This window comes from Phyllobates terribilis, unplaced genomic scaffold, assembly GCF_046119375.1.
Source record: "Phyllobates terribilis strain yellow unplaced genomic scaffold, ASM4611937v1 Scaffold_10__3_contigs__length_209671492, whole genome shotgun sequence".
Classification (NCBI taxonomy): Eukaryota; Metazoa; Chordata; class Amphibia; order Anura; family Dendrobatidae; genus Phyllobates; species Phyllobates terribilis.
Window position 1 is genome coordinate 80293972 of NW_027362770.1, and position 26562 is coordinate 80320533.

A 26562-nucleotide genomic window follows, 5' to 3' on the forward strand; every position below is an offset into this window, starting at 1 on the left:
TTCCGATGTGGTCATCTGGTTGTGTTAAGAAGTCTGGGCCAATCAAGTCCTTGTTCATTTTGATGAGAGTCAGCCTGTCAGCATTTTCAGTTGACAGGTGGATGCGCCAAACAGTTATAATACCCCCGGTGCCACTAAAAACTCGCTCAGACAAAACGCTAGCGGCATGGCAGGCCAGGACCTCCAAGACTTAGAGAAACAGTTCAGGCCACGTGTCTAGCTTGGATACTCAACAGTTGTAAGGCACAGAGGAATCACAGAGGATGCTGGTATGGTATGATTGGCAAGGTACTCCTCCAGCATCTTTCAAAACTTCTCCCTCCTTGACAGAGTACAAAGTGCATCAGGGCCTGGGTGATGGAGGGTCTGAGAAAAGTGTCCCAGACCTTTAATAGTGTTCCCCTGCCTCTGCTGTGTCTCTCTCGTCTCTACTCCTTGGTTGTCCAAGGAACTGTGATCTCTGCTGCCAGCATTGTCAGATAAGAATTTTTTAAGTAAATCTTCAAGTAGGGCCTTCTGGTACTGCAACATTTTAGTAGACCTCTCCTCCACAGTAAGGAGAGATGGAAAGTTCTCCTTGTAGAATAGGTATAAAAGGGTGACAAACCAGTAATTATTGTTGACCAAAATGCATACAAGGCGAGAGTCACGGGAAAGGCAGCAGACCATAAATTCAGCCATGTGTGCCAGACTGCCAACAGCCAAGACTTCCGTGTCCTCACCAAGAGGATGACTGTCCCTGTTCTCCTCCTCATCTTCAGGCCATCCACGCTGAACAGATGGGATGAAGGTGGTGTGAGTATTACCATCTGTAGCGCAGGCAACCAGCTCCTGTTCTCCTCCTCCTCATTATCACTCAATCCGCGTTGAGAAGATGAGATGAGGCTGGGCTATATATCACCCTGTGTACATCACCATGTATAGTCTTTTGCTCCATCCCAACTTGCTGAGCCTGGAATGCCTCCTCTCTATGAGCAGCGAGCATCTCAGTAGACAGAGAAGCGGGATGATTACGCTGATTATGGCATCATCTCGGCTTACCATCTTGGACGAGTCCTCAAAGTTTTGGAAAACTGCACAGATGTCAGACATCCATCCACTCATGAGCTCTTAGGTGTGGAGGTTGACCGTAATACCAACAGGCATGTTGGAGTTGGTATTTAACTTCTGTCGTCTGCTGCTCTCAAAGCCTTGCCAACATATGTAACATTGAGTTCCAACATGTGGTGACATCGCACACCAGTCAGTGAGCTGGAAATTGCAAATGGTACTGCATCACTGCCAGGGCGGCAGAAGCTGTAGCTGACTTGCAGAAATGGGCATACATGCAGCATACTTTCACAAGTAGCTCAGGCAGATCTTGGTAGGTTTTGAGAAACCGCTGAACCACTTAGTTGAGCATGTGGGTCAGGCATGGTATGCGAGGTTTCCATGCTTCATAGTCGCCACCAGGTTATGGAAATGTCACACACGACCATGCTTGGCTGTAGGTTCAGGGGTGAGAGCCATAGATCAGTCTGGTCTGTTAGACCTTCCAACAACGCTGCGGCAGTGTGCGGTTTGTCACCTAAGCAGATTAGCTTCAGCAAAGCCTGTTGCCGTTTGGCTGAGGCAGTGCTGCAATGCTTCCAGCTTGCAACTAATGTTGACGTTTTGGAGATGGAGGGTGAGGATGAGTAGGAACTGGTGTAGAAGGTGGGGGAAACCCTGAGTGAACAAGGGCTGTGCTGGGACAAGGACGTGGACAAGGTTGCTGACAGTGGTTGCAAATGTGCAACGACTGGTGTAGGGTAAAAGGCATCTTCACCTGTGTCATGGACATGGGATTGGCATGCACGTAGAACAGGGGAATATGTAGTGGTGTCACCCGCAGACACTGTTTCTGGATCCTGGCGTTCGGCCCAACAAGTCGGGTGCTTTGCTGTCATGTGCACGAGCATGCTAGTAGTGGTCAGGCTGATAGTTGTGCTGCCCCTGCTGATTCTGGCATGGCAGATGTTGCAAATGGCCTTTTTTAAGTGAATTGGACAGTCTTTAAAAAAAGCGTCAGACTCGGGAAGACCTAACCCTTGGCCAGGCAACTTTCCCCATGTTGGTGTTCTGGGTAACAGTTTCCCACCTTGTGTCTATGGCCAGCACACTGCCTCTTCCTGCCTGTTGTAGTTCTACAGATCCCTCCCCCTCTGCGCTGCTGTTCTCGCTCTGCATGTCATGTTCCCAGGTTGGGTCAGTGTCTTCATCATCCACCGCAGTGTCTTTCATGTCCGCACCCTGGTCTTGTTGACTTAACAACATCACTTGCTGGCAATTGTGTCTCATCATCATCCACCTCTTGTGGTAATTGCAGTTTCCCACCATTGCCTTCTTGTGAGTGTGGCTGCTGAAATATTTGGGCATATCTACCTGCGATCTCCTCATGTCCCGCTTGAAGCTGGCAGGGCGAGAGGCCAGAATCTATAATAGAAAATGTCAATAGCTCTTCAGAGTGTCTAAGTGTGGGATCACTTGTCTCCAGGCAGTCGGCATGGTGGGAGGAAGGAGAATCAGTGTGAGGATTATGTGGTCCAAAATCACGGCTACTGAGACTGGACAGTGTGGAAGACAGGGTAGTGCTGGCAAACTGACTGGAAGCATTATCTGCTATCCAACCAACAACCTTTTCACACTAGTCTGGCTTCAAGAGTGGTATTCCGCGCACCCCTAAGAAGTGGGACAGGAAGCTAGGTCGACATGATGTGTTTGTTTGTTGTTCTTCCGCAGCAGGCACAGTTTCACCTTGCCCACGGCCTCTGCACTTACCATCATCATCACTTCCTCGTCCCTTACCATGCGCCTTGCCCATTTTTAATTACATATGGTATTTCTCTGCTGAAAAAATTTTGCAGGATTAATATCGCAGGAAAATTTGCCAACCTCAGATGGACTTGTTACACTGCAGTAGCGATATAGAGATGCTATTGCAACCAACCAAGTCTGGCTGTATGCTTTGGACGCACAACTGGCGCAGTTTAACTGGTGTATAATATTTAGATGCTGAGAAAACTTTGCAGGATTTATATTGCAAGAAATTTAGCACACCTCAGATGGACTTTTTTCATTGCTTGCACTATATACCGTATTTTTCGGACTATAAAACACACTTTTTCCTCCAAAATTTTGGAGGAAAGTGGGGTGTTCGTCTTATAGACCGATATACATAAATACTGTGGCTGTGGGTGGTGGAGGATGTGAGGGAAGCGACAGTGGCGGAGGAACGCTGCACAGAAAAAATAAAACCTTTCATACTCACCTCCTCTCTCCTCCAGTGCTGTGTCACGCTCTGTGCCGGAATAGTCACCGCTCCCCACGCCGGGACTGCGTGCGTGGGGACCAGTGGCCATTCATTCTCCCTAATAGCGCGCATGCTGTAGGAGAGAGGAGGTGAGTATGAGTGTTTATTTTTTTTCTGTGCAGAGTGACGGGGATCAGGGGGTGCCAAGCATACCTGGATGAGGGGGCCATATATACAGGGATGAAGGTGGCCATACATACCGGGATGAGGCATGAAGGGGGCCATACATACAGGGATGAGGCATGAGAAGGGCCATACATACAGGGATGAGCAGTAGTGTAGCTACCGGGGGGGCAGAGGGTGAGGTCCCCCTAGGCCCTGTGCTCAGGGGGGCCCACCACGGGGCACCCACCCAGAGCTACGCTATGCTTACCTATATCCGTAGCTCACTTCTCCCTGTGCTGAGCTGTTTTCAGTCTCTTAGACGTGAATATAGCTGAGCAACACTGCAGCGAGGGGACGTAGCGGAGCGCTCATCATCTCCCTGCCCTGATGTGCAGTAGAGTGAAGAGGTCGCACACAGCTGACCTCATCACTCTGCTGCAATCACTGAGCCACAGCAGAGCGGCAAAGGACGCATCATGCTGGCACGTAATGAGGCAGTGGAGAAAATTCTGAGCGGCAGCAGCAAGGGGGTGTGGAACATGTAGAAAAGTGTTTGGATAGTAAGGAGAGGGGGAAGCATGGGAACAATATGGAGGCATGGGGGGGGCATTTGTTGAAGTGGGGGTATTTATGGAGAGGTGGGGACTGTATGGAGAAATGGGTGTTCACCATGAAGAAATGGGGGACAGTATGGAGAGGTGGGAGTGTAGGTGACAATATGGGTATGGGGGAACAGGATGGAGAACTGGGGACTATATGGAGGTGTGGGGGGACTATATGGAGAGGTGGGTGGACTGTATGGAGAAGTGGGTGTAAAATATGAAGAAGTGGGGGACAATATGGAGAAATGGGGTACAGAATGGAGAACTGGAAAATGTGTGGGTCCATATGTAAAAGTGGGAGTGTGAGGGGATTGTATGGAGAAGTAGTGGAATAGTAAGTAGAGATGGGAGAGTGGGGGGACAGTATGGAGAGCTGAAAGCATGGGGAACAATATGGAGAAGTGAGGGCACAGTATGTGGAAGTGGGGGAACAGTATGTAGACATGGGAGTGTGGCGGGACAGTATGGATAGGTGAGAGCTTTGGGGACAATATAGAGAAGTGTGGGCACAATATGTAGAGATGGGAACATGAGGGGACAGTATGAAGAGGGGAGAGCTTTGGGGACAATATGAAGAAGTGGGGGCACAGTATGGAGAAGTTGGATTCATGCACTGACCGTGGTTCTTATCTAGTACACATGTACCAATCCATAACTGATCAGGGGTCAGCACCCTGTTGAGGCAGTCACCTTTTTGCCACCCTACTGTGAGAGTCACCCTGCTTCCGCCATCACCCTGTTGCCGAAGTGGGAAAGGTAAGCACATTATACAGCCAAAACTTATAGGGACTTTTATTGTATATGAGGGATGTTAATGTGAAGGCACGGTATCTTGTGGGCAGTATGCAGAGGAGGAAAAGTGTTGTTCTAATGCTGTATTCATCTACTTGCTCTGGCACTGCATTAATTTACCAATAGTGGTTCTGGTGCTGCATTCATGTACTGATGGTGGTTCTGTGTATATTATAGCTGAGGGCCCACCATACTTTGTATAGGGAAGCTGTAGGGCATTATATTGTGTATAAGGGAGCTATGGGTCCACCATACTGTATATAGAGGAGCTGTATATAGGGGGACCCAGTGGACATTGTTAAATGTCAAGTAGACACTATTGAAGCATTATTGTTACAGGGGAACTCAGAGTATTGTAAACATCAAAGGGGCAAAATGTGGACACTTTTCTAGGGCACTTGCACAGAGTATTAATCTTTTCAAGTCAGCAATTTTACCATCTAGAGGGCACAAAGAGGCATTATTACTTTCCAAGGGGCACAGTGATAGCATTACTATGTGGGGCAGTGAGAGGAGCTGTTTTTATACACAGCAGGTGCAGTAATAGGGACACATTCGACAGCAGAGACTCAGCATCGGGGTATCAGCAGGATGAGGAGTTTATTTAGATTGGGGATAGATGGGAACGACTCTGGAACTGAGAGAAATCAAATGTGTTTTTGTTGTAATCTCTGCAGACGAGTCCTGGCTGGAGAAGTCGTCATGTTGGCCTGGGCCAGATAAAAAAAACGGGAAAATGAATGACTCCACCAGAAAGAACATCAGCTGTAAGTTACTATATATAACTGTACTGTGATTACTTGTATGTTCTGCAGAACTGGTATCTACCACTATATGGTCACCATATGGCGATAATATCAGTGTTGATCTTTGTATAGAGATTCATTTTTAGAGCGTTCATCTCCTGATGATTCTCTGCACTCACGATTAGGGTTCACCACCATAGTTGTACCCATGGTTACTTGGTTAGGGGCCCACTCAGATGTTTCGCCCCCCCCTGAGCTGAACCCCTAGCTATGCCTCTGGGGATGAGGCATGAGGGGGGCCATACATACAGGGATGAAGAGGGCCATACATACAGGGATGAAGGGGGCCATACATACAGGGATGAAGGGGGCCATACATACAGGGATGAAGGGGGCCTTACATACAGGGATGAAGGGGCCATACATACAGGGATGAAGGGGGCCATACAAACCAGGATGAGGGGGCTATACATACAGGGATGAAGGTGGCCATACATACCAAGAAGAGGGATGAAGGTGCCATACATACCAGGATGAGTGTGAGGGGGGCCATGAATCACAGGATGAAGGGTGCCATACATACCAGGAAGAGGGATGAGGGGACCATGCATACCAGGATGGTGGATTGGGGTGCCATGCATATCAGGATGGGGATGAGGGCCACGTATAACAGGAAGGAGGGGGCCATATATACCAGGATGGGGGATATTAACAGAATTAGGGGACATTACCCCGATAACAGTGTCAGCAGCAGACCCCCTCCCCCTTAACAGGGCATCATGACCACATTTTTTGCTTAATTTTTTTTTTTCTGTTTTCTCCTCTAAAACCTAGGCGCGTCTTATGATCCGGTGTGTCTTATAGTCCAAAAAATACGGTATTTGTTACACTGCAGTAGCAATATAGCGACACTATTGCAAACAACCAAGTCTGGCTGTATGCTTCAATGGGATTTAGATCAAGGCTCATGAAAAGCCACTTCATAAAGAGTCCAATGCTTTTCTCTTAGCCAGTCTGGGATATTTTTAGCTGTGTGATTTGTGTCATTAGCCTGTTGGAGGACCCATGACCTGCAACACAGACAAAGTCTTCTGACACTGGGCAGTACATTTCACTCCAGAATGCCTTGATAGTCTTGAGATTTCATTGTACCCTGCACAGATTCAAGACACCCTGTGCCACATGCAGCAAATCAGTCCCAAAACATTACTGATCCCAGTCGGTAAAATGTTAAAATGATCTTTTCTTTGCATGCTTCATTTTTGTATCTGTGAACATAGAGCTAATGTGACTTGCCCAAAAGCTTCAGCTTTGTTTTATCTGCTCTATGGACATTCTCCCAGAAGCTTTATGGCATGTCAATATGCATTTTGGCAAATTCCAGGCTCACTTTTTTATGATTTGCTTTCAACAGTCGATTCTTCCTTAGTCGTCTTCCATGAAGTCTACTTTGACAAAGACAGCAATAGATGGTGCGATCTGACACTGAAGTACCGTGACTTTGGAGTTCACCTCTAATCTCTTTTGAATTGTTCTGGGCTCTTTGGTTACCATTTATATTATCAGTCTCTTCAATTTGTCATAAATTTTTCTCTTGCAATCATGTCCAGGAAGGTTAGCTACAGTTCCATAAACCTTAACCTTGTGAATAATATGAGCAACATCAAGCTGTCTGGAGAAGGTCTTATATCATTCATCTTTAACATGTTTGTCAATAAATTTCTTTCTCATGTCCTGAGACAACTCTCTCCTCACCTTTTTTTGGTCCCTGTTCAGAGTTGTACACACCATGATACCAAACAGCACAGTTACTAGTTTTCACCCCTTAAATAGGCAGACTAACTGATTACACCTTAGGTTAATTTGCCATTATGGTCAAATTATTTTCAATCCATTCTATGGGTGCCATCATATTTTTCAAGGCCAGTTTCATTACTTTGCTTGTTTAAATGTGTCTGTTGAACTACAATTCAAAAGCAATGTCTCGTTTTCATTAGTTGATATTCATTAAATTTAAATTCAAAATTACTTTGTCTGTTTCTAGTTATTTCATTGAAAATTGTAGATTTTTCTTTAATAGAAAAGTGCCAACAATTTTGTTCATATGTGAGTATATATACTGTAGGAATTCACTCAGGTAGGCGTTAAGCGGTGTTCACACAAGTATGCAGTTTCTTTTTCTGAGTGAGAAGATTTATTAAAGATCATAAATCATTTCCTGCAAAACAGATAAACTGTCGTTTGGCATAAGGCAAAACAAAATAGTCCACACAGTTATACAGGGCTCACCGCTTCACAATATCATTCAGATTCTCACCACACAGTCTAACCAGAATTATGAGGTCTCCCCAGTTTCCACAGAGACCATGTCTCAGAGATGTTTCCACCTCTACACACAGACAGTTATGAGCAGGTCACCTGCCCTTGATGGATAGGAGGATGGTCCCGCCTATCAGTTATCAATCATTCCTGACACCTTAACTTCTTCCTGCTCCACTAAGTAAAACCTCTCAGCACTCTATCAGTGCTGAAGCTTTTTGCAGGTGTCATATCACCGAGGCCAGGTGACACATCACTTCATCTCGAACTTGTTGGCAGCAGACGCCATCGAGCTGCCTGTCTACAGTATATTTATATTTATTTGGGCTTTTATTTATTTATTTTTTATATTATTTGGGGAAAAAAATCTTGCACCAAAAATGTAACAGGGTCTCTGATCAGCAATGTACAATACTATTCTCAGTTGCCACAGGTTGCACCACACTCAGAACTGGTGAGGATCAACAGACAAAAAAAATGCCATGAAATGTCAAAAAATGAGAAAAAAAAAACAAAACAAAAAGTAAGTTCAGATGCTTAACAGTGATATACTTCACAGATCAGCTCTCTCTGACAGCAGTATGTGATGTGTATGCAAAAATGTAAAAATTGACAAGGAAAAAAAAAAGTCCTGACCAAAAATTCAGCACTGATGCCGGTCACTGACGTGCATCACTGATCATCGCTAAGCGCACACAGGGATGCTACTGTAGCGCCCCGAGGGTTCGGTCGCTACAGAGGTTTTGCACCTCAACCAGAGGTGTGATATCCCACTCCCGGGTAAGGATGGTGTGTGGACCGGGACTCGGTTAGCTGCATGCATCACACACACCCCACTTCCGGGGGACAGCTCAACGGTGCTCCCATTAGTACAGTAATGCAGGCACGACAAATCATGTCCCTGGCTGGAGTGGGGAGGGGGGAGGAAAACCCAGTGATGTAGGAGCAGGAGGGGACGGTTTCTGGGCATAGGTAGGAGCCCATTGGTTGCAAGTCACCTGGGCTCATACACAGAGAGGGAGGTATATAAGGTGGGCACCATCTTAGAACAGTGTTCAGTGAGAGAAGGAGTTCAGCCAGAGAGGGCTGACAGGGAGCTGTGGCTCAGTCTGGGCCCAGCTCCACGAGGCAGGCCTAGGGTGAAGGCCGGAGCCAGAAGAGAGGAACAGAAACAGAAAGGAAAAGAAAGAAACAGAAAGGAACAGCAAAGAAAGAGAAGTACCCAAAGTGTAGAAGGGCTCAGAGGCACGAAGGCAGAAGGAACCCTAAGGACCCAGGAGATTGCGGGTGACGGGTTGGCAGAACAGGGTACCGGATCCCAAGTTGGTGGAGGTGACTAATCCTTAACCAAGAACTGGTGGTCGTGATCATTTACTGGTGCGACCCCTCACTACACCTACTAGGAAGGCACACCACATAGGGTCAGGGAAGTGGACACCCAGTCCTCCCAGGAGAGGACCCGAGGCAGCTGGACAGAAGTAGTGTCACTGGTGGGGCACGGCTGACGAAAGGATAGAAGGGAGTCCTGTGCCACACTCCGGAATTGCCTGGGGGTTGATCGAGCCCCCTGCCTGGTGGATGCAGCACGGCTCAGGCGGTCCTATCTGTGCACAAGTGACCTGGATGAGAACTGTGAGTAAAGAACCTGAACTGCAACACCTTGTCTCTGTGCTTTCTCACCGCGTCAGCACTACTAGTACTGGGACGCCCCGCACCACAACCACCATCATCACTCTACACTGCCCTGAAGCTATACTCCTCCCGTGGGGAGTTGCACTACACTCTGCTGCACCCACAACACCAGCCCCAGCAGTCTGCCCTGCAGCGGCGGTTCATCCTGACCGCAATCCACGGGTGGCGTAGTCGGACATTAATCATAAAAAACACATAAATAGACTGCCACTGGTTTGACCACCCTGAGCCACGTGACCGGGTCGCCGCCACGGTGACAACAACCCCCAGCAACCCCCAGAGACCCGGCTCCGGGTAACCCACACGCGTGTACACTCGGCCCAGGGGGCGCGTCAACTTTGGCGTAGTCGGCAGGATCGTGACCAACCCGCCACAAACGGGTATTGCGTACCTGAGTGAAGTTTACCGCCATCCGGAGCTGTTTCCCGCCATCTTCAGTCGTCTCCCGCCATCTTCAGTCGTTTCCCGCCATCTTCAGCCGTTTTCCCGCTATCGGACGCCATCTTCAGGACGCCGCGCAGGAAGAAGAGGGGCGTGGACATCAAAAACGCGCGAAGTCCGAAGCCCCACCCCACGCGCTGACGCTGCACAAGGTCCTGGAAGGAGCCAAGCGAGCGCTGACGTCAGCAGCGCGCGACGCCAGGTCCTCAATGCAGACTATCGCGAGCGGAGCCGCGGCCTACAGAAGAGGATCGCCGGAAGGTAGGCCACGGTTAACCGGGGAGGAGGAAGACATCAGGAACGGAGAGCAAGATGGCGGACCGGCAGCAGACTAAGCTGCCCAGCATCGGCAGTGTCCCAGCCGTCGCGGGTCCCGACCAGCGCCAGGAGAAGACGCGTGACGCAGGAGCGGTCACGGGAGCAGGTAAGAGGAGTCTCCCTGTCCCGGACGCTGCCAGCGTCAGCCTGCTTCCGGGCCCCCTGGTGGAGCCACCGATCCCGGGCATCATCAACAGCGGCCCTCTCCAGGCCCCGCCGCAAGGCCCACTGCACCGCGGCGCAAGGGGCTGGTATGCCCTCAACATCCACCGGGTTGTGCAGAGAGTCACAGTTCAGAGGACCCGGACGGGTCTGAAGATCACCACCATGAGGAGCAAGGCGCATATGGAGGACATCGCTTACAGTAAAGCGGAAAAGCGTCAGTGTATATAGTTACCCGTCAGGGTATAAGAACTGTTGTGGGACTGTTTCCACTGAGAGTGTGGTCCCTGTTGGGACTGATATAGAACTGATAAAAATTGCCCCATCCCCTAAGTTACCTGGCTGAGGACTGAGAACAGCCATCCCTTTTCCCTACCTGGCCGAGGACTGAGAGCGGCCATCCTGTAAATAGTTGCGCTTCCTAAAGCGCCCCCTACTGGTTTTATAAAAAGACTGCAACGTCTACCTCAAGACAAATTTACTGGACTGTTGCACCTTTAAGAAGAAAGGACACCTGGTTGCAAGATGCACGGCGGCCAGTACCCAAGAATGTGTTTTACTTGAGAATGTTTTATACTGAAAAGTTTTATATGTTGCTAAAAGAGTTTTATGGTATTTTATATATGTAATACTTGTTAAAAGAGGAAAGTGTACCGATAACGTTGAAGGAGAAAAGTGCCTCCCATAAAGGGAGGGGTTAAATGGTTATTGTCTTATATGCGAATGCATTCTAAAAATTTTGTATGTTTTTGAATTGTCTTTGCTCTTTTCCAGCCCGAGGACGTGCTGTGGTTTACCAGGGGGGAATGTAGCGCCCCGAGGGTTCGGTCGCTACAGAGGTATTGCACCTCAACCAGAGGTGTAATATCCCACTCCCGGGACTCGGTTAGCTGCATGCATCACACACACCCCATTTCCGGGGGACAGCTCAACGGTGCTCCCATTAGTACAGTAATGCAGGCACGACAGATCATGTCCCTGGCTGGAGTGGGGAGGGGGGAGGAAAACCCAGTGATGTAGGAGCAGGAGGGGACAGTTTTTGGGCATAGGTAGGAGCCCATTGGTTGCAAGTCACCTGGGCTCATACACAGAGAGGGAGGTATATAAGAGGTGGGCACCATCTTAGAACAGTGTTCAGTGAGAGAAGGAGTTCAGCCAGAGAGGGCTGACAGGGAGCTGTGGCTCAGTCTGGGCCCAGCTCCACGAGGCAGGCCTAGGGAGAAGGCCGGAGCCAGAAGAGAGGAACAGAAACAGAAAGGAACAGAAACAGAAAGGAACAGCAAAGAAAGAGAAGTACCCAAAGTGTAGAAGGGCCCAGAGGCACGAAGGCAGAAGGAACCCTAAGGACCCAGGAGATTGCGGGTGACGGGTTGGCAGAACAGGGTACCGGATCCCAAGTTGGTGGAGGTGACTAAACCTTAACCAAGAACCGGTGGTCGTGATCATTTACTGGTGCGACCCCTCACTACACCTACTAGGAAGGCACACCACATAGGGTCAGGGAAGTGGACACCCAGTCCTCCCAGGAGAAGACCCGAGGCAGCTGGACAGAAGTAGTGTCACTGGTGGGGCACGGCTGACGAAAGGATAGAAGGGAGTCCTGTGCCACACTCCGGAATTGCCTGGGGGTTGATCGAGCCCCCTGCCTGGTGGACGCAGCACGGCTCAGGCGGTCCTATCTGTGCACAAGTGACCTGGATGAGAACTGTGAGTAAAGAACCTGAACTGCAACACCTTGTCTCTGTGCTTTCTCACCGCGTCAGCACTACTAGTACTGGGACGCCCCGCACCACAACCACCATCATCACTCTACACTGCCCTGAGGCTATACTCCTCCCGTGGGGAGTTGTACTACACTCTGCTGCACCCACAACACCAGCCTCAGCGGTCTGCCCTGCAGCGGCGGTACACCCTAACCGCAATCCACGGGTGGCGTAGTCGGACATTAATCATAAAAACCATATAAATAGACTGCTACTGGTTTGACCACCCTGAGCCACAGGACCGGGTCACTGCCACGGTGACTACAACCCCCAGCAACTCCCAGAGACCCGGCTCCGGGTAACCCACACGCGTGTACACTCGGCCCAGGGGGCGTGTCACTACAAATTAAAAAAAAAATTACAGAAATGTTCTGCTTTAAAAAGTGAGCAGAAATGCAATTTGTTTCACTAACCAGCACTCATGTGGACAGGATGCACACATAGCAAAAGAGGGGAATTGGGGAGGGTGGATTTAGGTAACAAGGACAGATATGGCCTAGATCAGATGTCAGGGATCAGAAGATTCAAAGGTCAGTCTTCATCTGTTTACACAATAACAGCAGCAAAGAAGATGGTGGTAGTGCCAATGCTAGATATCACTGCCCGACAATGTGATGGCTTGCACACTGTTCTTGACTTCATGGCTAGAATGGTTATATGCAAAGCGGTGACCGGCACATAACCATCATCCACTGACATTTGATTGGCAGTCACTCAAAAATGGCTATATATGGCCATCTGCAAAAGAGGGGTAACAGTGGGGAATGCAGGGGGCATAATTAAAGCCTCAGTTGGACCTGTGATTAGTGTTGGCTAGCAGAACCAATCGCCATCATGAAGAAGCGCTGTCCAACTCAGGGATATGGCTTCTAAATGTAAAAGTGCTGATATTGGCCAGTCAGGGTTAAAAAGGCAAGAACCCCACTGTGCAAAGAAGTAAGATGGCCTCCTGTTAGGGACAGCAGTCGTCTTTACTCGATCACTATGTGTTTTGACACGCTAACCGTTTGTACAGAGGACAAGGATCCAAGGAAACCATATAAAAACTGATGCGTTTCTGGCGCAATGCAGGCGCCCTAAGTCATAGGACATAGGTTTGCAATGCACACAGGATATATATACTGGTGAATACCAATCACATGCAAAGTAATGATAATTACATTTAGAAACAAAAGCTGAGCTATACACTTATTAACCATTGATTGCCTGGTGATTCCAGAGGGAAAAAAAAAAGTAGGTACTGTTTTTATTGCTGATATTATTTATATGCTCTGCTATTCCACAAGAAGGGAATCACAATTGATGAAAGATTCTAGGACGTGATTCACACCATGTGGTATGGAAAAGGATTTTTTTCTGTCCATTGCAAGAGTGCATACATTGCAGAAACTCCCTGAATATTTATAGAACCACCTTGCTAAAAGCCAAGTGCTGCACTGATTAACCATTAAATACCTCGTGATTGCAGAGAAGAAAGAAAAGAAAAAAAAACCCAAGCAGGGAAATATTGGTTGTTATATACAGTGGGGAAAAAAAATATTTAACACATTGCTGATTTTGCAAGTTTTCACAACTACAATGATACTTCAACTGTGAGAGACAGAATCTTTAAAAAAAAATCCAGAAAATCACATTCTATGATTTCTACATAATTAATTTGTATTTTATTGCATTAAATAAGTATTGGATACAATAGAAAAGCAGAACTTAATCTTTGGTGCAGAAACCTTTGTTTACAATTACAGAGGTCAGACATTTCTTGTAGTTCTTGACCAAATTTGCACACACTGCAGTAGGGATTTTGGCCCTCTCCTTCATACAGATCTTCTCCAGAACTTTCAGGTTTCAAGGCTGTCACCGATCAACATTGAGTTTCAGCTCCCTCCAAAGATTTTCTATTGGGTTCAGGTCTGGAGCCTGCTAGGCCACTCCAGAATGTTGAAATGCTTCTTACGGAGCCACTCCTTAGTTGCCCGGGCTGTGTGTTTTGAGTCATTGTTATTCTAGAAAACCCAACCACAACCAATCTTCAATGCTCTTACTAAGGGAAGGAGGATGTGGGCTGAAATCTCGCGATACATGACCCCATCCATCTTCCCTTCAATACGGGGCAGTTGTCCTGTCCCCTCTGCAGAAAAGCACCCCCAAAATATGTTTTCCCCATCTTGCTTCACGGTTGGAGTGGCATTCTTGGGGTCGTGCTCATCTTTCTTCTTCCTCCAAACACGGCGAGTGGAGTTGATACCAAAAAGTTATATTTTGGTCTCATCTGACCACATGCCCTTCCCCCATGCATCCTCTAGATCATTCAGATGGTCATTGGCAAACTTCAAACGGGCCTGGACAGGGGCTGGCATGAGAAAAAAGGACCTTGTGTGCCCTGCAGGATTTTAATCCATGACCACATAGTGTTACTAATGGTAATGTTTGAGACTGGCCCCAGCTCTCTTCAGGTCATTGATCAGGTCCTCCTCGATAGCTCTGGGTGGATTCCTGACCTTTCTCGGAATCATCCTTACCCCATGAGGTGAAATCTTGCATGGAGCCCCAGACCGATTAAGATTGACAGACAGTCATTTTGTGCTTCTTCCATTTTCTAATAATTGTGCCAACAGTTGTAGCCTTCTCAACAAGCTGCTTGTCTATTGTCCTGTAGCCCACCCCAGCCTTGTGCAGATCTACAATTTTGTGCCTGGTTGTCCTTATACAGCTCTTTGGTCTTGGCCATGGTGGAGAGGTTGGAGTGTAAACAGGTACAATTAATACAGGTAATGAGTGCAGAATAGGAGGGCTTTTTAAAGAAAATCTAACAGGTCTGTGAGAGCCAGAATTCTTGCTGGTTGGTAAATGATCAAATGCTTATAATCATGCAATACAATGCAATTAAATTATTTAAAAATCATACAATGTGATTTTCTAGTTTTTATTTTTAGATTTTGTCTCTCACAGTTGAAGTGTGCCTACGATAAAAATTACAGATCTCTCGAATTTTTTGTAGGTTGAAAAACTTGCAAAATCGGCAGTGTATCAAACACTTATTTGACCCACTGTTGCAGGCAAATTTGTACAAATGGATGTGAAATATAGTGATGGTTAAATTAATAAATATAAAATAAATTGTTTTTATAGTTCATCTCATTAGGGAACTTTGTATTTCATTTCATAATACAAAAGGCCTTTCTTAGTGCCAAGTGTTTTTGTCAGTTCTCCCCTCTGGGCGGACACAGTACTTTCTTTATACCATAGAATTTAAAATGTAATAAATCACTATTGTGGATTATTTTAAAGTGCTTAGCCGCACCTAAGTAGGTACAGTTTTTGTCGTTGATATTTTTTATATGCTTTGCTATTCGCTTTTTGAGCTTACTGATCTTGCAACCAATGTACTTAACATTACACAAATAGCATTCAATACAATAAACCACATGGAGGGAATCACAATTGATTAAAGATTTTAGGGTGTGATTCACACCATGTGATAGAGAAAAGGATTTTTTTCCTGTCTACTGCAAAAGAGAATATATTGCAGGGACTTCTTGAACAACTGTAGAATCCCCTGGCAGAAAGTGAAATTGGTGGTGGCTGCGGAGTCTGTACCAAGCTGAGAGAAAGTATATTGCCTAGCGAACAACCACATCTGGCAACACACTTACAGCCCTTGTCCACAATTTTCTGAAGGATATCATCCTGGTTAATAATGGGTAGATATTTTGAAATAATATGTTTGATCTGATTGAACTGGGGGCTTTATGGTGTGGATGAAGTGACAGCATAGAATTCATATTGCGAACCAGTGTGGTGATTGTTAAATTTGTACAGAAGATCATGTCTTGATTTGCTTTTGACCTGATTGAATGCCAGTTTAATGCTGTGCCTGCAATAACCCATGTCTTCAAGTCTGTTGCTAATGATGGCACCCTCCTGTAGGAAAGTGTCATCCCTGAAACAGATGCGTGGGGCCCAGGTAAACTCTCCATGTGGAATGGCATTGATTGTGTGGTGATGGATAATAAGGTGGTATTGCCAAAATTCTCTTTTCTGTTTCAACAATACCAAGAGGAAACTTACCAGTAAGAATAACAGCGAGAAAGGAAATTTGGTTGTTGGGTTTACTGGATGTAAATTTCAAGTTATAATTATTAAAATTGAGATAATGGATGAAATTTGGAACCATTGACTGCTCCCCAACCCATACAAATAGGAGACTGTCTGCGAAATGGCCAAAGTATGGAATGTTAGAGAAAAATTGGTTTTAATCAGACTAAATAAAACGCTCCTCCCACCAAACCATGAACAAAATTGCCAGGGATTGTGAGAATTTAGACTCCATCTACCTCCCTCTGAAACACAGCAGGTACTTATACAGCCAGGCAGGGTGTTAACCAGCCAGAGGAAGGTAGCCTCTGGGTCCTAGAGACAGCCTCTAATAAGATGTCTGTAATGCCAAACGTAGAGATCTCCTGCAAGGACAACTGTCTGTCACCTCTGACACACCCGTGACAGTATCCCCTCCTCTACGAGTGGCCTCCGGACACTCAGGACTGGGTTTCTCAGGATAAGAGGTGTGGAATGAGTGAACCAACCTGGGAGCGTTCACCTCTGACACTGAAACCCACATCCTCTCCTCTGGAACATAGCCTTTCCAGTGCACCAAGTATTGTAGAGAACGATGTTGGAAACGAGAATCTACAATCCTCGAAAACTGGAACTCCAGATTACCATCAACCATTACTGGGGGTGGTGGAAGAGGTGAGGGCTCAAGAGGTTCCACATACTTTTTGAGTAAGGACCTGTGGAACATGTTGTGGACCTTAAGGGCCTGAGTAAGTTCATGACGAAACGCTGCTAGTTTAATGACGGCAGTTATTTTATAGGGACCAATAAACCTAGGTCCCAGCTTCCAAGAAGGAACTTTCAGCCTTATATTCCTGGTAGACCACCAGACAAAGTCATTCACATTCAGGTGCGGACCTGGCAAGTGTTTTCTGTCAGCCATACGTTTATACCTGTCTCCCATGATCATTAAATTACTCAGAGCACCCTACCATACCGAGAAGAGAGACAAAGCAAACCGTTCCTCCTCAGGAACTCCTGAAGCTCCTCCCCCACAAAAGGTACCAAACTGTGGGTGATAAGCGTATGCACTGAAGAACGGTGATCAGTGGATTCTTGACTATGATTATTAATGGCAAATTCTGCCAGCGGTAAGTAGGATGCCCAATCCTCCAGATTTTCGGAGACAAAACACCTGAGGTAGGTCTCCAAATTCTGATTGACATGCTAGGTCTGACCATTCGATTGAGGGTGGAAGGCAGAGGAAAAGGACAGCTGCACTTCCAGTCGAGAACAGAATGCCTTGCAGAACTTAGAAACAAACTGGGTCCCCCGATCTGACACCACATCAGAGGGAACCCCGTGAAGCTTCACAATCTCATTTATGAACACCTGAGCAAGTGTCTTGGCATTTGGAAGTGCAGCCAATGCGGCAAAGTGAACCATTTTACTGAACCTATCTACTACCACCAAATCCACTGTTTTGCCTGCAGAAACCGGTAGGTTAGTAATAAAATCCATGGACAAGTGTGTCCATGGCCTACTAGGGATAGGTAGCAGAAGAAGAGTACTAGGCCGATGGGTATGAAAAACCTGTGAACGCGCGCAAATACTCCAAGCAGCTTCGCGTTCAATCACATCCCCATGCAACCATGGCCACCAAAAACGACGAGAGAGTAGGTCCGCGGTTGCATTACCACCTGGATGACCAGCAAGCTCAGAGTTATGATGTTCCTTAATTATTTTGCGGTGTAGATCAGATGGTACAAATAACCTTCCTGAAGGGCAGGAGGCAGGGGCACCCCCCTGAGCCTCCAACACCTTACACTCCAGTCCAGGATACAGTGCCGAAATGACTACCCCTTTCTGTAATATTGGGAAAGGGTTCTCATGGTCACCACCACCAGGGAAGCTCCGGTACAAAGTATCAGCCTTGACATTTTTGACCCCTGGATGAAAAGTGAAAACAAAATTGAACCTAGTGAAAACAGGGACCATCTGGCTTGCCTTAGGGTTGAGACCTTTAGCTGACTGAAGACATGACAGGTTCCAATGGTCAGTAATAACAGTAATAGGATGGACAGCCCCCTTCAACCAATGTCGCCATTCCTCGAACGCCAATTTGATCGCCAAAAATTCCCTATTACTCACGTCATAATTTCTCTCAGCCATAGACAATTTTTTAGAAAAGAAGGCGCATGGACGCCATTTACCATGGGACGGACCCTGAGACAGCACAGTCCCAACCCCGACATCCAACACATCATCCTCCACAATAAAAGGTTGGGAAACATCAGATTAACTGAGTATAGGTGTAGTGGATAAATAATTATTTAAGGAAGAAAAAGCCTGGAGAGAAGCATCCGACCATTTGGAAAAATTAGACCCCTTCTTAGTCATGTCAGTAATAATAATAATAATAATTTTTATTGATATAGCGCCAGCATATTCCGCAGCACTTTAAAATTAAGCGGGGACATGTACAGGCAACAAATTCAATACCAGTTAAGACAGTTTAAACAGTTAAATTAGAAGTGAGGTCCCTGCTTGCAAGATTACATTCTGCAAGGAAATGGGGGGACACAATAGGTGGACACAATAGGTGAAAAGTGCTTGTTATTTCAGGTCTGGCAATTATAATAAATAGGGGTTTTCATATAAAGCTGCATGATTCGGTCATCAGCCCAATAATCAGGTTTGGAGTGCAGTTATCGTGTGCATGGAGGGTGTGGAGACAGATGAATGGTAGGGAACAGATTCTGAATAATATTTAGAAGGAGGGAACAGGGGAAAGTTAGTTTACTGGGTAGTTGAGGTGGTAGGCTTGGTTAAAGAAATAGGTTTTTAAAGCCTGCTTCAAGAAATGGGCCTAGGCATCAGTCAGATCGTCTGGGGTAGTGCATTCCGGAGAACTGGTGCAGCATGAGAGAAGTCTTGGAGACAGAGGTGTGAGGTTCAGATTATGGGGGATGTTAGTTTTAGGTCATTAAGGTGTGAGTCAGTAAGGGGTTTCACAATAACAGAGTAATGTTAGATGAATTTCCCGTAAAAATTAGTAAAGTCCAGAAAACGTTATAGAGCCTTCAGGTTCTCGGGACGTTCCCAATCAAGGATCAGGATCCATCCGAAAACCCGAAGATGACAACAAGTTCCCCAAAAACTGCGCCTCCTGAACAGCAAAAACACATTTTTCCAGTTTGGCATAAAATTTGTTATCCCTTAATATCTGGAGCACCTGCTTAACATGCCCCCAATGAGTCTCAAAATCAGGTGAGTAAACTAAAATATCATCCAGATAGACCACCACAAACCTCCCCACCAAATGATGGAAAATATAATTTATGAAATGCTGGAATACCGCAGGTGCATTGGTCAAACCAAAAGGCATAATCAGACTCTCGAAATGTCCTTCCGGGGTATTGAACTCTGTTTTCCATTCATCCCCTTCTCGGATTCTAACCAGATTGTAGGCTCCTCTTAAATCCAACTTGGAGAATACCCACAACCTGGCTGAACAAATCAGGAATCAGAGGAAGAGGGTATGGATCAAGGATGATAATTTGATTTAATTCTCAGAAATCTAAACAGGGATGTAGACCTACATCTTTTTTCTTCACAAAGAAGAACCCTGCCTGCACGGGCGAAGAAGAGGGTCTGATATGTCCCTTCTCCAGACTTTCCACAATGAAATCCTTCGTGGCTAGTCTCTCAGGGCCAGAAAGATTATACAGTCCGGATTTTGGTAGTTTAGCTCCGGGGTTCAGGTTAATAGGACAGTCATAAGCACGATGAGGAGTCAAATCCTGACACCCCCTCTCAGGAAAAAGGTCCTTAAAACCAGACAGAAAAAACGGTAATATTTCCATAGAGATAGTAGCAAGGGAAATATCTAAACAGTTCTCATGGCAGTAATCTCCCCATTCAGTAATCTCCCCGGCTTGCCAATCCACCAACGGATTATGTTTAACAAGCCAAGGAATACACAAAACAATTGGTGTGGGAAGATTGTCCAGGACATAGCGAGGGATTATTTCACAATGAACTGACCCCACCCTCAGTTTTACATTATTTACAACTGCAGGTTGGTAACAAATGCACCCCTTGTTTATCCAACTCCAGACTACCAAGAGTTAATCAAGAGTCGTTTTGTTTAGGAATTGCAGGAGAGGTCCCCACAAAATGTCCCTTTTTCTCATAAAAAAAACATACGCCTTTTTTCCTGTGAATCTCCAAGGAGATGTATGATGTAGAGACTCCCCCTAACTGCATGGGTTCCTCCACCTCCCCCAGTAGTGGCTCAACCCCAGACCGCTTCCCTGGCAGAGGTACACAACTCCGACAAGAAGGCCCCAGAGAAGGTGGTCTCACCCGTCTATCCCGAAGGCGTCTATCAAGACGTATGGCCAACGACATGGCAGACTCCAAGGACTGAGGGGTTTCATATACTACCAAGTCATCTTTCAACCTTTCAGTAAGCCCCTCAAAAAATTTACTTCTAAAGGCTGAGTCATTCCATTTGGAATCCGTTGCCCATCTAAGAAATTCCAAACTGTACGTCTCCCCTGCTGAAGGCGACGTAGCCTAGACTCAGCCAAGGCGGCTCAGTCAGGGTCATCATAGATGAGGGTCAGAGCCCCAAAAAACCCCTCCACAGACTGGAGACAAACCGAGTCCTGCAGTAAAGAAAAAGCCCACGACTGAGGATCTTCCTGCAGTAGAGAGATCACAATAACAACCCACTGCTCTTCATTTCCGGAGGAGTAAGGGCGAAGTTGAAAATACATTTTGCAGACCTCTATGAAAACAAAAAACGTGCCCCTACCTCCTGAAAACATATCTGGGAGGACAACCTTGGGTTCAGGCTGGGCAGGCCTACCTGCAGAGACCCCCACATTAGTGACCAGTAGCCGCTGATGTTGCTGCTGAACCTCACAGCGGAGGTCATTCACCTCCAGGGACAGACAGCGAAACTGCTCTGTGAGCTCTGGAACAGTACCCATACCAAGGGAGAAAGGAAAAAGAACACATGCCCAAAAACAAAAAAGAGGGAAAAAAAAAATTGTCATTCTTTTTTCTTTTTACCTTTTCAAAATGTGCTCGGCCGGTGATAATGTCATGCAAGGTGTGGGAAAGACTTAGTGCAACACAAAGGGAAGAGGGAAAGGGAGCCCACACTCTAGGGAAAGGTGGGAAGTGGAGACCTCCTAGGATGATCTAGCGTCACCCTGTCTCCCCTAACGTCCCTGTATTGGCTCTTCACCAATCACCACACGCATGCCTCACCCTGTCTTTCCCTGGCGTATGACTAAGGATAGGGAAGAGATGAGATGAGCACCAGTCGATCTCCACTAAACACTATAGACAACAGGGGTGGACAAACAGGGGGAAATTGCTTAGCTTTAGATGAACTCCAGATAAATGCGCACACGTCCTCAAGCTCCAGAGAGGACGAAGTACTGCTCTTGCTAAAGCTTTCACAGGTAGTAATGAATATCCCCGTTACCTCCTTCTGAAACACAGCAGGTATTTATACACCGAGGCAGAGTGTTAATTAGCCAGAGGGAGGTAGCTGCTGGGTCCTAGAGACAGCCTCCAAGAAGATGTCTATAATGCCAAATGTAGAGATCTCCTGCAACCAACTGCAGGGTGACTGTCTGTCATCTCTGACACACCCGTGACAGGTTGTGTCCCAATAGACTGTATGTCTGACCACATTTTTATAATGTGATGTGCTCGGCACAACTTACACATACCACCACATTATAAATTCATACACTAGTAAAACCAAAAGCATTATTATCATTACTATACCTATGCTTCTAGATAAATCCTTGAGGGGTGTAGTTCTCAAAAATGGGGTCACTTATGGAGGGTTTCCACTGTTTGGGCACATCAGGGGCTCTCCAAATGAAACACGGTGCCCGCAGATCATTCCATCAAAGTATGCTCTACAAAACCTCACTCCTTTCATTTCAAGCCCTGCTGTGCACCTAAACACTAGTTTACCCCATATATGGGATAACAGAGTGCTCAGGAGAAATTGGCCACCAAATTTTGGGGTCCGTTTTCTCCTTTTACCCTTGTGAAAATAAAAAAAATGGGGCTAAAGTAACATTTTTGTGAAAAAAAGTAAAATGTTAATTTTTTTCTTTCCATATAGCTTTAATTCATGTGAAGCACCTGAAGGACTAAAAACGTATTGAATGTGATTTTGAGCACTTTGAGGGGTTCAGTTGTTAGAATGGTGTCACTTTGGGTATTTTCTGTCAAATAGGCCACTGAAAGTCATTTCAAATATGAGTTTGTTCCTAAAAAATGCTTTTGTAAGTTTTGTTGGAAAAATGAGCTGAATAACTTTTAACTCTTCTAGCTTCCTACTAAAAAAAATGAAAGAAAACATGTCACAAATGTTATTTATTAACTATTCTGTGTGATATACTTGATCCGTTGAAGCGTTCCAGAGGTATTACCTCATAAAGTGACACTGGTCTGAATTAAAAAAATTGTCCGTTTCAGGAAGGTGAAAACAGGCTTCAGGGTGAAGGGGTTGACTGCACACTTACCTAACTAAACTCACAATTCTGCTGGGACAAACCCTAGAACTGGACTTTAAAAGGGACAAACTGAATCACAAAAGATACACTGTTAATCAACACAATGCCCAAAACAAGGTCATTTTGTGATTTTGGATGTTCCTGTGGGGTGTGGCTTAATTGTCTCAAATTTTGTATTCTAAATATTGGTAAGTATTTAGCTGTGATTTGTAAACATGAAAATGTGAATTTAATGGACAAACGTCTGTCATTTACATTAGTCCTGAAAGCATTTAGACGTTTTGACCCCAACAAATGAATTTTTTAAAATTACTTTTAACATTTTATTGTCACTTAACACGTTGAAATCTAAATTTACACTTCCAATAATTGAACTTGCACTAATAATAAGCAAAAGTTTGCAATATTTGCATAAGGAAGCAAATATCTATGAAAAATGGGATATGTATTGACTGCATGGTTTTTAGAAATCATTCTGATGTCTTACCTTAAATTCATTTGGAACTACAAGTTTGGGAGTTTCTAGTCCACACATAACATCAACAGTACAAAAGATAGCTATAGTCAGTATTACTGAAAAATCACCAGTCAACTTTCTTATCTGGGAAGAAAAAAGAAAAAAAAAAATTGGTGACACAAAGAGAACTGAAAACTACATCTTGAGCGATAAATATAGTACAGTATACAGTATAGTATTTCAAAGGACATAATATTTCTATAATTGTATATATCTGCAGTCAGTGCTGTCAGCCAAACAATTGTTCAGGCAACAATTAACTAATTTGTCAAGTATAACTTGTACCCTTGTTAGCAGGATTGTTCGGAGCACGAGCATATCATTATCTCCAAACTGAAAGTAAAGATTACACAAGAACCACAGGACAGATTTCATCAACCAAGGTATCATTTTACTCAGTGTAATGGCGCCCACCTGACAATGTATGTAGTTTATTGAGCATAATCTTGCTGACAGGTGCACTTTAGGAAGGAAGATTTTAAACAGGCTGAAACACAATTGACGCACAATTTATAAGTTGATAGAGACACATCCCAAAATGGTAACACCCACTGTAATTTATTCATAATTTTAGGATAGGCATGACAGAGGAACAGCACCATGCAGAGTTCAAAAACAAAATGCTCTAGAATTGTTACATTTTGGAAGATATAAGTAATTTGTAAAACAGACATATCTGGAACGCTGATAGATCATCTTTAAAGGGATTGTCCAGTCTTGTGATGAAAGTATGCAGTCAATCTATGTAACTTCAGACTTTAGAATCCTGCATCCCATGTACCGCACATTGTCAGTTATCGCTGCCCGAAGCAGGCAGTCACGTGACTGCAAGTATGTGATTTGCATACATGCGGTCACGTGCAGATTAGACAAGCTTTCCCTCGCTCAATACAATTGAACTGAATGAGGCCGAGCACGTGTAGTTGGAATGTGGCCAGAAGAACACAAATTTCATCTCGGGCCCGATATTGGAGATTCCTGTCTGTGTGCACGCTGTAAGGATTTAGAAATCTGCAGACACCTTGAGTGACTGCAAACTCTACCCACAAGAACGGATAACCTCTTTAAGGCTATGTGCACATGGTGCGTTTTTGATGCTGTAAATCCGTGCGGAATTGGCCCCAAAAATGCATAGCAAACCTTATCCCAGCATTTCCTATGAGATTTTGCAAGATCTGTGCACATGATCAGGATTTTTCCTTACAAAATTTCATATGCGGGGAAAAGAAGCAGCATGTCCATTCTTTGTGCGTTTTTCCTATACAATGCATTGGAAAAAACACATGGCAAATCCACAGGCAAAAATGCACAAAAAAAAACCACATCAAAAACGCACGGAATTTCCACAGCATTTTTACTGCCAAGAGATGCAGAACTTTGCAAAAACGTTGCAGAAATTTCTGCAAGCAAATCCTGAACGTGCGCACATAACCTAACTGTAATGAATGTATGCAATTTAAATGTGAGAACTAATTTATAGAGGTAAATGATTGGTGCTTTCATGGGGCTACTTACAGGATGCTTCAATGAGCATAACACCAGTGTATAAAAATGCTCAACAGGTAAAAATTATCTCTGAGATATCTGCACCTAATATTTCATATACTGTTTTAGTAGTCCTGTTTTTATGTCTTATTGATGAACATGAAAAGTATAGAAGAAAGGTTCTCATTTCTAAGCTTTTACATTTCTATGACACTTACAGAGGTAGATAAATATCTGCTTGTCTGGAAGCTTTTAAGGGATGCAGTGCAAAGAAATGTGCCCAAAAACAGAATTACAGACATGAGAAAAACATCAGGCACATAGTTGCAGCTAATTCCCTCTAGATGTCCACCAAACTCAATACACTGTCCTCGAGTCAGATTTATAGGATCTTGCATATTCTATGGAGAAAAAAAGCAGATACACAAGGAGAAAACATAAAATGAACACCAAACATTGCATAGACACAAACATATTTAAAAACTTCAAGCACTAAAACACAAAGTGAATTATAAAGTTGTAGAAATTGTAGAACTTGCAGTTAGCCTTTAAACGTTTAGTGTCACTGGACAAGATTTTTCTAATGTCCCTAATGTGCCTAGTAAAAAAAGTAAAATAAAAGAAAGAAAGCATATACATCTCGTGGACTAGTGCCACTTCTCCACTCAGAGCACTGTGATCCCTGGCAATCTCAATACATTGCTTATGTAGTGTAAGTGCTGCAACCTGACATTGGCCCTTGACTGTCATAAGATTGCCTGGGGACAGTATGTTATCAATAGCCACCCTATGTTACCTATATTTACTGTATATTATTCTAATAAAAGAGTGCAGGAGAAAGAAATCGTAAAACCTACCACATAATAAAAAGGATCATACAATGTGAAATTGCTTGAAGACTCATTTCCTGTAATAAATAAACAGAACAAAATCGATAAAATCCTGGAAACGTAATATGCAGCTACATAATATGCGTAATATGCAGTTAAATAATATATATATGACGCGCCCCCTGGGCCTGTGCTGTGCAGGGGATACTCGGAGCCGGGCCTTCTGTAAGATGCTGGGGGTTGTAGTCTCCGTGTGGTGGCGACCCGGTCCGTGCCCAGGGTGGTCAAACCAGTGGCAGTCTATTGGTATTGTAATTGTCCGACTACGCCACCTGTGGATTGCGGTCAGTGGGCACCGCCGCTGCGCTGCAGACCGCTGAGGCTGATGTTATATGCGCAGCCAGGAATGGGATGACTCAGCCAGGAATGGGAGAAGTATTGGCTCAGGGCAGCTAGAGTGAATGTTGGGAGTGATGGGGTGAGCGTCCCAGTACTGATGGTGCTGGTGCGGCGATGAAACACAGAGACTTGTAATTGCAGTTTCCAATGCTTTACTCACAGTTGTTATTCTGGTCACTTGTGCACATGAGGGACCGCCTGAGCCGTGCTGCGTTCACCAGGCAAGGGACTCGACCAACTCCCAGGCAATTCCAGAGCGTGGCACAGGGCTCCCTTCCTTTCCTTTCTCTGGCCGTCCCCACCAGTGACCCACCTTTGTCCAGCTCCCTCGGGCCTTCTCTGGGCGGAACCTATCTCCGGTTTCCCTGACCCTGTGCGGTATGCTTTCCTGGTGGATGTAGAGAGGGGTCGCACCAAGATGTGGTAACAACCTTCGGTCTTTGGCTGAGGAAT

General features: G+C 45.4%; 1 protein-coding gene across 2 annotated transcripts in view; it reads right to left on the reverse strand.

The window, feature by feature from the left end:
* The window catches only part of LOC141164416 (electrogenic sodium bicarbonate cotransporter 1-like), a 766124-nt gene that overhangs the window by 207458 nt on the left and 532104 nt on the right, over nucleotides 1-26562 (reverse strand). For both annotated transcript variants that reach the window (XM_073649614.1, XM_073649613.1), the window contains exons 12-14: nucleotides 25738-25787; nucleotides 25099-25281; nucleotides 23366-23479 (exon numbers count right to left, since the gene is read on the reverse strand). In XM_073649614.1, the coding sequence (XP_073505715.1) occupies nucleotides 23366-23479; nucleotides 25099-25281; nucleotides 25738-25787 (347 nt within the window). The remainder of the gene's footprint in view (nucleotides 1-23365; nucleotides 23480-25098; nucleotides 25282-25737; nucleotides 25788-26562) is intronic.